The 11,694-nt window shown below is 40.9% G+C and overlaps 1 protein-coding gene across 1 annotated transcript; it reads left to right on the forward strand.

The window, feature by feature from the left end:
* Positions 1-8,711: 8,711 nt before the first annotated feature.
* On the forward strand, positions 8,712-11,493 carry LOC119279892. The gene is made up of 5 exons (XM_037560966.1): positions 8,712-8,726; positions 8,778-8,951; positions 9,100-9,149; positions 9,233-9,329; positions 10,802-11,493. The coding sequence occupies exons 1-5, from the start codon at positions 8,712-8,714 to the stop codon at positions 10,889-10,891; spliced, it is 426 nt and encodes a 141-aa protein (XP_037416863.1). The 3' UTR covers positions 10,892-11,493.
* Positions 11,494-11,694: the final 201 nt, after the last annotated feature.

An 11,694-nucleotide genomic window follows, 5' to 3' on the forward strand; every position in this document is an offset into this window, starting at 1 on the left:
CAAAATATATATATGATGAAACCACCTCAAAGCCCGCAAGTTATAGTCACCCATGTCATCATGGTACCCTTCCTCTTCTCAAGTCATCTAGTTTTGCCATAATACTTGCTTTGTCCTAATTCTTATACTTTGATGCCCTCTCCTTCAATGCTCAAGGAATCCACAATGAAGCGTGGTACAATATGGTGAAGGGGTCCTGAGTTTCAGCTACCCACCTCATCGTGGTCTCCCCCTCTTCTCTAGTATCCTAGTGTGCAGATTCACCAGGTTGTCTAGGCACACCTCCAAGTGAAAATCGAAGGAGCCAATGGGAAACATGAGTCCATAGGTTACGAGGGCCTTGGGGAGTGAGATGGTTTTTGGTGTAATACTACTTCAGATATATGTTTTTGAGGAACTTGCTTTATCCTCATGGAAAATGGCCTAGTTTACGAGGGCTAAACCCAACTCAAGTCCTAATTAGTATGCATTGGCATAATGCTTCCTTTCTGAAGAAAACTTTACCTATTAGTAGACTTACAAACAAACAAATGCTTGGAGGTACATAAAAGGAATTTAATTTCTGCAAAATGTGGACACTACTACCTTGGCTCATGAGGGGATGTACAAGGCTATCTTACAAGATGTTGCCCCCTTGCCACTTTTTGTGTGTATCAACCGCCATGCCCATTGGTGATTTCTTTAGGTGTATTTGTTCTTAATTCCTCAGGTCATAGTTCTACTGTGTCATTATATACAAAACTTGATGGAGGGAAGTTTTCATTTCCATGTTGGCAGATGAACATTTTCTCAGCTTGAACCTAGTTCCGCACATGCAACACAAGCTATAACATTTGGGTTGTATGTAGGATCATTTATGTATCTAAGAGAGTAATGCAGAAGCGAAACTTGCAACAAGTAAAGGGGGCAAGAGATAGGGTTCCAAACACAAAGATGTATCTTAAGGGTTGGATTATTGGTGCAATCATCATACGCCCACATTGGTATATGATCAAACACCGAGTCCTAAGATCACAAAGGTCTTGATTTCCAACCGCCAAGGTCTAATCCCACCTATCGCCATGACCATGGACACCCAGTCCAAGCCTAGCTCGAGGTAGGTCTCCACATGGAGTAGGCGGTCTCTGGCATTGTACAAACCATTGGCTCCTCCACAACTTGAAGGCTTTAGGGTGTCATCAATGACTGTGTACATAAGAATCAATATGGTTTTATAAAGTCTAAAACTATTCAAGACTGTTTATCCTGGACTTTGGAATATCTGCAATAGTGCACCAGTCTAAGAGAACCATTGTGATATTAAAGCTTGATTTTGAGAAGGCATTTGACACAGTTGAACATGAGGCCATCCTCCAAATCCTTCAAGCTCGGGGTTTTGATCTCAGGTGGATCTCATGGATTAAGGAGTTTCTAGCTTCTGAAACCTCATCAATAATACTTATTGGTGTACCTGGTGTTGAGTATGAATGCATAGCCCACCTTTCTCCATCAGCTTGAGCTTTTGGGTGAACTGGCTGGTGCGTGCAGTTTTACATGGTATCGGAGCCAAGTGGCCTTGAGTTCAAGACCCGACTGGTGCAATTAAATTGCAGCCCACATTCATTCTACGTTTAGGCCCGAGGGAGCCACACCTGAGGGGGAGCATTGTCGTGTAAATGCATAGCCACCTTTCTCCATCAGCTTGAGCGTTTATGTGAACTGGCTGGTGTGTGCAGTTCTACACCTGGAAGGCATTTTAAGTGTCATAGAGGGGTCAGACAAGGAGATCCTCTTCCCCCTACATTTTGTGCTTGCTCCTGATTTATTGCAGTCTATCGTAAGCATGATGCTTTAAAGGGGTGAGTTGCATCTCCCCATACCATGGCATGACAAGTTCCGCATAATTCAATATGCTTGTGAAACACTTTTATTCCCACTTTTGGCTTTGAAGAAAATGCTAGCTACATTGGCCAAATCTACTGGCCTAGCAGTTAATTATCATAAATCTCCATTATTGCCAAATAATATGAATGAAGAAGAGCCTTCTAGGCTTGTTGGAGTTTGTGGTTACAAACTAGGAAAGCCGTCTTTTACTTATCTAGGTGTCTCTGCGGGCACTACTAGGCCTAGGATTTTGGAGTTGCTGCCTTTGGTTGATTGTATGGAGAGGAGGTTGACTACAAGCTCATCCTTCTTAGACCAGGGTAGCAGATTGCAACTACTTAATTCTGCCATGTCCTCCATGCCTATATTCTTGCCTGGTTCTTACCGGTGGAAGGACATTCTCAATTTGGTTGATGGTTCAGGAATGTCATGGGGGTAAAAGTAAACAAAGGTGACACAATACTTTTCTGGAATGATTTCTAGCAGCACTCTAGGCCTGTTATTCGTTTACAACAAAGCTTCTAGAGGCTTTTCTCTTATGCTAAAGATCCTTGCATCATAGTGAAGGAGGTTTTGGAATGTGATGACATTTTATCATTGTTTCATCTACCCCTGTCTGATGTTGCTTATCAGGAATTGCATGACACATATGATATCCTCTCTGAATAGGCAACCATATAACAATGATGTTTGGCTTTGGAGAAACCATGATAAGGTCTTTACACCTAAAAGGTACTATGATTTGGTTCATTCTCCAATTATTTCTAGTCCCATCATGTTGTGGATTTGCAAAAATTGTTGCACCATAAAGATCAAAATGTTCGGATGATGATAATGGACAGGTTAAATACTAAGGACATGTTGCAAAGAAGGCCTTGGAATATACTGATGGTACTGATTGCAATCTTTGCCCAACACATGCCAGAGAGGACAGAGATAATGTGTTCTTCATGTGTAATTTCATTATGAGGATATGGAATTATCTACAAGTCAGTTGGCCTGGTGGAAATGATATGTGTGTTATTTCTAACCAGGTCGGGAAGGAGTTTGCAAAGCCTTTTTTGCTGACGTTGTTTTTACTGCATGTTGGAATATTTGGACTATCAGAAATGGCAAAATATTAAGGAATGAAAGGCGTTCCTTTGCTAAATGGAGAGTTTGTTTCACCAAAGATATCTCTCTTCTCGCCTATAGGATTAAAGCCAGATACAAGGAAGAGTTGATTAGATGGGTATCTCACTTACCCCATTAGAAGAGACAAGTACCTTTGTAACTAGTGTTTTTTCATTTTTCGGGTAATGCCCTTGCAGTTAGCCATGTATATATCTGTACTACTATTTTTTGTTTCAATAAAGTGGAAGGGCTTTGCCCTACAGTTACAAGTTCCAAAAAAATCTTGAAGGCTTTCAAGTGACCTAACCGTCCAAGGGGCATAAACTCTCCAAGAGTAAGAAACAAAGTACTAGGTCACTGGATGAACTCCTCGACAATATTAACAAGCTAATCTCACAACACATAAGATCTCTCTAGTCTCTCTGAATGATCAAACGCATGGATTTGGAGGAGAGGTGAAGCACGATAAAAAAGGGCTCTCTCCGCAAGGGGTTTAGCCTTCATAATTTTCATCATCCAACACTAGGGCTAGGGGTTATATTTAGAGAAACCCCATAAATTTGACTGTTGGACGCAAAAAGCAATTGGCCTCGAAGTTCTGAACATCACACCAGAAGTACCAAATAAGTTCAAAATATAAACAGTAAGGCGGGAAAAAACACTCCGAAAGTAGCCATAGCACTTGGACGTACCAGGTGGTCCAAAATTATCTTTGGAAGCCAACTAGCAGAGGGTATCAGATGAAGATCACACAGAGGTGCCACACGTTAAAAAACACATGATCTAGCCATAAAGGAGGATGCAGTTGGAAATACCAAACAATTCTTGCTTGGAGGTATTTGGCCTAACAAAGCACCCTCCGAAAACATCTTGGTGGAAAGGCTAAATCCCAATTGGAGGTTCCCAAAAAGCATCGCTCAAATGTGCCAAAGCTATATTGTGGTTGGAGCAAACTTACTAGCTTGGAACTACTAGACAGGAAAAACCTCAAGGGGAGCATGCCTAATAGAGAAGTCTGAATAACGACATAGCCTATTAGTAATGGATAAGACTAAGTAGTTTCGAAAAGAAACTTTGGAAACAACTAGTTTAGTCAGCAACTCTCACAAATCACTAGGTACGGTAGTTTTGAACGATTAGTCTGGAGGTATCAGGAAAGTGTAAAGTGTTTACAATGAGATAGTAAGTGTTTAAACCATGAGGGTTTGCTTGAAGATTTGTAAGTGTTCATTCTAGTTATAATGCGCGTGCCTCTCTTGGTTGTATGGTAGTCCTTAGATTCAGTGTGGAATATTAGATCCACTAAAATTCTACAAAATTGCAAACTATTTGAGGGATGGGCAAACTTCTTTTTGAGGAGTTTCCAATTTTTGTTTCCACTTAGCATACTGACCTTGTTTGTCTCGCCATTAATCACCAAAACTCCTTAGCTAGATTAGATGCTCTTTTAGTGTATTTTCTCATCTACTAGAATTTATCTTTCAAGACAGAGTTTCTCATCCTTTTCCTCTTGCATGTGACCAACTATGGACAAGCATTGGTATGCCACCAATAAGGAGGCCTTCCTATAGAAAGTCGTGGAGAAAAAGGATTCATTCAGTGTCACCAATGACCTATGAAGTGTGGAATCACTACTCCCATAGTGTGTCCCTTTACGACTCCTTTTGGGGCGTTCTCAGACACTCCTTTGATAGCATGCTTCATGGTCCATTATAGCGATGATGCTTCCCTCACGGGGCAATACACTCATGAGTCCTTTATCAAGTGCTTAAAGTGTCTTCGCATGGATTTGGTTTTCTTGTCGCTCACATTCATCCAGGATTTGCACAAATGATGATGCGGATCATTATCATGAGCTAAACATATCCGACATTATGCTACCCAATAGTTTCCTTGCGTGGTGGGCGAGCACATCCAAGAACAAGCTCTTGCGTCAACCCTTTTACACCTTTGAAGCGCTCTTGTTAAGGCTTTAGGAGTGCAAACTGATTTCCATTAAGGCGAGGCTCGAGACCTAGGGAAGCTTCCATGTTCATTGTCAACACAAAACATGCACACATTTGAAAGCACAACAATGATGCATTCAATTTTCTAGGAAGGTGTACAATGCACAACCATTGTGATGTTTCTATTCATACAAGCAAGTAGGAGTAACCCCTCTTGATCCAAATATGTTATGGTCCAAGAGATATAGCTCCTTACACATAGTCCCATGCTTAGACATGGTTCTCTAAACTTGTGATGGGGTAGGCATCTATATACATGAGTTATATTGTACCCATTTATCTTCTTGATGATAAAGTATGGCCCCTCCCGTTCGGACTTGGTATTTCCACTATGTTTGGACTAAGGGCATGGTTTGAGCTCTACCAAGGCATGTGGTATTTTCCTAAGTCAAATTATACCAACCTGTCTTGGAGGTATTGCGAACGATTTTTATAGAGAACCTTCGGTACATGTGCATGTACAAGGATGCCAAGGTGCTCCATAGTGCAAGACCAACCTAAGATGTCAAGCTTACTTGTCCTAACTTCGTGGCATCATTTGCAACAAGATTTTGCAAGGGAAGACTCCCGATGGGTATGTCATCATCGTCTCCATGGACAATAGCCATGTTTGTTACCTTTTGACTCACACCCTTTATTAACGATCAAGGTCCACCTCTTTGATTCTTCTAGGAATCGTTGTCCCCACTGATTGTCAAAGAGCTAAACTATGCCAGGTGGGTAAACAAACAAAAAATCCTTGAATAAGATCTTCTATAGTAGGCCTTCAATGATGACGAATCGCCTAGATCTTGTGTGTTTCTTTCTTTACTCATTTGCTTCCTTTAGATCCTTCGCAATGGTAAGAAACTATACCAGGAGACTTCTCCAGTCTCTACTTGTCATAGGGTGAGAAGCTTCTCCAAGGCAAGTTAATGACTCGAGTATTACTTCACCCATGGATCTTTTAGGGATGGTCGCTTCCGTAAGAAGGTATGCTTACACTCTTTAATGTTTATTGCATTTAGGAATACCCGCCATATCACGTGCATGACCTTCGTTTGAGAGTTGCAAATATGGTGGTTGCTCAAGCCCTCGAGGTGCACCATATGATGTTGGTGTGCATGACCTAGGATGTCCCGTTGGACTCCACGAACTTCCCTCATGATGAAGGTGCCCAGTAATTCTAGTCATTGGGGTCATTATGGTGATGTGGATGTGTTTGTGTTTGATAAAATATTTGTCATGAGTCATACTGAAGTAGGAAATTTAAGGATATCAACATATTCAACCGCATATTTGATGTGATGCATCTTTAGTTGTATACTTGTAGCACCCATTTAGACATAATGGCCATCATGTAGGCCTACTTCTCGAGCTATGTAGAGGATTTTGTGGAGGCCTAAGCTAATTTTGGTGCCTGATCCACCCCGGAGTATAGAGACCCCTCCCACTACAAGGATAGATGCCTCCCTTTTGCTCGAATCGCCTATCACCATCTTTGAGCTCATCTCATTGAATCCACGATGAACCGAGTCGGTAGTTCGATAATCTAGAATGGTTGTTTTTCATGACACAAACCTATGTGTCACAACTTCAATAATTGTACCAAGTAATGCCCTAGCCCTATAGTATGGATTATGCTTTTGTTAGGAAAGTGACTTTTCTAGTGGTCTTGGCCTATAAGAAATTATTGGTCTCTTCTGTCAAGAATGGAAATAAGGGCATCCTTACCGTCTTAGCTCTCCAGATCAACTATCTCTTAGGTGGCTAAGAGGGAGTTGTTGAGGTTCCTGTTTTTTTCTAGTTCTAGCGATTCACGAAGAATGATGCAAATGTTATGGAACGAAAGAAAAATATCGAGCGAGGGCTTGTGAAGATGATACACTCTGAAATCTAAAAGGAAGATAATAATATTGTTCAGGGATGCATAGTGGTTCCTAGCTACAAACACGACGAAAATTTAGCTAAAGGGGGTAACTAGTACTATACTGGTTGGGTATTGTACTCTAGGTCAAACACCTTGTGACATCCTAGCTTAATACCAATGGTAGACTACTCATATCAATAAGGTGCACCTTCTTTTTGGAAGCTTATCTCCAAAGAACCTTCAGACAAAGTGTGCTTGGCACGGGGTAATTTGAGGTCGACCGACTGCTTAGTTCTTCCCCGGTGAGCTCAAGTGAGGAGAAATTACGCGGGAAAGACTACTTGTGGGGCTAGTACAGATCTCACCTGGCATAACGACCGGGACCAGTGACGGTTGCCAAGGTGTTACAAATGGTATCAGAGCCGGCCTTGCAGCTACACTAGTGTGCTGCTCACGGGCACGGGCATGTGTGGCCTGTCATGGCACACGACATGTCACATATGCTGGTACTGAACGCATAAACCGTGCCAAAGAGAACAGTCGTTGCTAGGCTGATGAGGACGCCGATTCCTTTGAGTGAGGGTGTTGTGACATCCGCGCTTAATACGAATGATAGACTACGCATATCAACAAGGTGCACCTTCTTTTCCGGAAGCTCATCTCCAAAGAACCTCCTGGCCTAGGGTAATTTGAGGATGGATGACCAACTGGGAAGTTCTTTCGGGGTGAGCATGAGTGAAGACAAAGTGCGTAGAAAAGACTAGTGTTGGTCTGTGGGTCCATCTAGATACCGCCAGACATAACGACCAGGAACCGGTGGTAGCGGCCGGAGCGTTACACACCTTGCCCAAAGGCCCAAACTCTTGAGATAAGACCTTGGAGAACCCCAAGGAGACAACGTCTTGGGGGAGTTAAAGAGCCCTCGGGCCCAAGGAGGGGTGATTCAGTCGGAGGAGTGAATTCTCCACCTATGTCTACCTAACCCTACTACTACAACATTTCATACCACTTTACAAACCCCCTTAAGAGAATTGTCATGTCAAATGTTGAATCTGCTAACACCTCAAATATAAACAGCAGGAAATAGTTGTTTCTTAGTTTACATAATTAAAAAAAAATTGGAAACAAAAAAAACTACTAGAACTACATGTTGTTTCATATGACTCAAAAATATAACAATGACTTTATATTTGTAATAATCTCGACAAATACCCTAAAATTGAATGTTCATTGGCAAATATTCATTGGTCCCTACATAGAGTATACTTTGAGTCGTCTGAAAAACACTAACATTACCTTGAGTCGTCTGAAAAGTCACTAACTAAATATTTAGTTATTCCTCACAAATAAAGATGTAGGTCGTTCAGCGTTCAGTCCTTTCTATTATGTCACTTCAATGAATTTAACACGCCTAACCATAACAAACATGCCTAAATTCATCAACTCCATCATCTCAATGGTATCAACGTCGCTTTACTCGTCCCTAGAATTGGTGTCCTCATCCTGACAGCACTGCACTTAAAGGGAAACAAACAGGCTAAGAAAAAGGCCTAAATATATCTCAGCTTTTGTTTCCTTAAAAAAAACAAGTGTCCAAAAGCAGCTGGTTTTATAAGAAGAGAAAAGTAATACAAAAACTTCTGAACTTCTATTGTTTGCACAGGTAAAAGCTATGATGAACCTATATGCAGGTCAAATTATTAAAGAGAAAGAGATTACTTATATTTCATTGTTTCTCCTCAGTACTTAGAATTTTTGTTTGAACAGTCTTTCAGCTTTATTACAGTGAGTTTCCCAACGTTAATGCACTACATTTATTTTCAGCATAGAAGCTACATATGATCGCTATCAGAGATTTGCGGGACCCGGATTGAACGTGAATGGAGGCGATGCAAGTAGCAATAATGTAAATTAATCTATATAGTTTTTCTTATTGCATATCTTAGAGCTTGTTTAGGTGTAAAGTATACAACTGCCAAGCATCATACTGTGGATTCAATGAGTCTATATTTCTGAAGTTTCCATGGAAATATCCTGAGCATGATGAAGCATTTGTAATCAAGGATTATGTCACCTATGCACAGGACCAGCAAAATGAATACAGATATGGATTATTTTTGGTAGCTACTAGTTTATCCAAAAAAGCCATCTATATTCTATAACCTAAGACTAGGTTGTACTTACATCATTTTGTATCCAGGTTAGTCAAATCATATGATTGTTTATATACTTACATATCTCTGACATGATATTTTGATTCTGAACCAGGACGGTGATCCTTCAAATATACAGTCAAGTCTTGAAGAGATCGCTTCCTGGTAGCCATCGAGACCTTTCATAATCTCTCCTGGTATGCTATTTACTGTGTTTTTTCCTAAGCTGGTTATGTGCAATTCTGCAGGTCTCTTCAAAACAATGCTGAGGACTCCGATGCCTCTAAGCTGGAGAAACTGGAGAAACTCCTGTCAGATGCTTTGAGGAATACAAAATCCAAGAAGGTACACTTCAGTGTCTGTAGACACCTGTAATCAACTTTTGTGTCAATGCATCAAGTTTCTGGTTCCTGTCGGACCCTTGCTCCCTCAGAAAAATGGCTCTGCTTTCAGCTATTTTCACCAAGGGCCCTCTTTCACTAATTCAGCAGCTTACTGCTTCATCACTATCTTGGTTTCCCGAGTCTTGCTCTTGATGCTCTAACTAGACATAATTAATTCCTCTCGGTTTCTTAAAGGAAATATTTTTCTCCTACTGAGTATATATTGTTATTATCTACTGATGTAGGGTAAGTAGTTTCCATTTTGATAATCAATTCTACTACAGAAAAGATCAATCAAGTACTTGCATCTTGAGATAGTAGGCTGAATGTGTGTGTTATATTAGTTCCTATATGTTGGTAAATGATAGGTAGAGCAAAAAGAGCTCACTGGATACTTTACTATGCATGTGACTGCCTATGATAGTTTCATCATAACTCAGAAGGAATAAACTGCTAGTAGATTTTCTAAATTCAGCTAAGGACCTGATTGGAATGGATGTATGTGTGGGTATCGGTATTGTCAGGATCATGAATTATGCAGGTCTGGATAAAAGCGCCAGGTTACATAAAGCTCAGTCTAGAAACAGGGGAGAAGGCGTCAAGTCTAGTATTCTTCGACTTCCCAAAGAGTTATGTTAATCGGACAGTCAGGAACGTTTAGATCCAACGGCCAGAAGCCATGTGGGCAAAATTACCTTTCCTTGTTTCAATTCATTTCAGTCTTGTAGTCGCCTCTTCCAGTAAACTGTAGCTGAGACTACCTGTGATTCACCACACAAGTTCTTTATAATCTTATGCTACCTGCATTTACTTTTCCCTGTACTATAACCCTAGCTTAGTCAATCTTTCGATCCCCATTCCTCTTCTTCGGTCAGGACAATTCCCAAATTCCCCTACCAACCTACCATTATCCTGACAGGTATTTAGTTCAAACTGGTGCCCACACAAAAGTTATATCCATTCCAAACAGGGCATAAAGGTTTGTGTGCTACAGCCCTTGATTGTGTAGAACTGTACTTGTGGATATAATCCAAGCAACAGACACACGTATGCATAGAGAAATCTGACCTCGTGCTGAAGATAATGAAATCCTTGTGAGGAATTTTGTTTTAGTAGGCCAGTGACAAGTGGGTTCCTATTCAATTTTTCTGAGAATTGTCTAGCTTATTCCATAGCATTAGTAAGACGGTCTGTACTGCAGGCTGCCTGAAATGACCGAAAAAATGGAGACATCAGTATAGATCTCCTGTCAGTTACCTGTAAACAGGAAATTAGGTGTTGAAACAGAACCTGGTTGGAGAGTTAAATCTATACAATGGCTATTTACAAGGCAATATAGTTGATAAATTGAAACAAGACAAAATGTAGGCATCTAAATTGATCGTCTGAATCCATGTACAAAGAGTATTTACATGCTTTGCTTATTTTCTGCAGATGTTAGCGCAACAAAATAGCGGCGCAAGCACGAGTGCGAGCGGCAAGAACACCAATGGCCCTAGGGGACAGGAGGGAGGAAGGACTTGAGCGTCATGTGCTGTGCCTGCATTCTGTACAAGGGATGCTCTGCTGCAGATGGAACACTCTTCCCCAGTTGTTGGGTATGAAAGAGTTGTCAGGGCTGCAGCTTGTATGACTTAAGGTAGAAGGGTGCAAATTCAACAAAAGGTTGCTTTGTGTCTCGTTCGGACTGTGTGATATATTTATGCGAACCTATCAATCTGTTGTCAACAAGACAACAAGTCCTGTTATCTGGAACGGAATGATCTCTGTCTCAAAAAAAAAGAACAACTGAACGGGAAATCAGTTTATGCGGATGCACTTTATATAACGGAATGCAGATGTTTCATGTTAACTTGGTGAGGATCATATTCATGTCTAACCGCAGAGACGGATGTTTGTATTTCCGTTAAGCAATTAGTGAAAGGGGCATTGGCCGGTAGGGAAAAAAAATCATATTTCAGGTGTGCATTTAAGCAAAGTGTCAGGCTTGTTTGTGATTCCACGGTGCCGATGCAGTTAAGCAATTAATGAAAAGGGGCATTGCCCGGTAGGGGAAAAAAAATCATATTCAGGTGTGCATTTAAGCAAAGTGTCAGGCTTGTTTGTGATTCCATGGTGCCGACGCCGATGTGAGAAAAATATACATGTTTTGTTTTGCTTTCGAGACACAAGTGAGAATATATAAAAAAAATGGAGAAAAAAAAATTGGAATGGCATTCTATTTTAGGCGTCCTTAGGCTTGTTTGTGATTCCACGGTGCCGATGCAGTTAAGCAATTAATGAAAAGGGGCATTGCCCGGTAGGGGAAAAAAAATCATATTCAGGTG

Source organism: Triticum dicoccoides, chromosome 3B (genome assembly GCF_002162155.2).
Source record: "Triticum dicoccoides isolate Atlit2015 ecotype Zavitan chromosome 3B, WEW_v2.0, whole genome shotgun sequence".
Lineage (NCBI taxonomy): Eukaryota > Viridiplantae > Streptophyta > Magnoliopsida > Poales > Poaceae > Triticum > Triticum dicoccoides.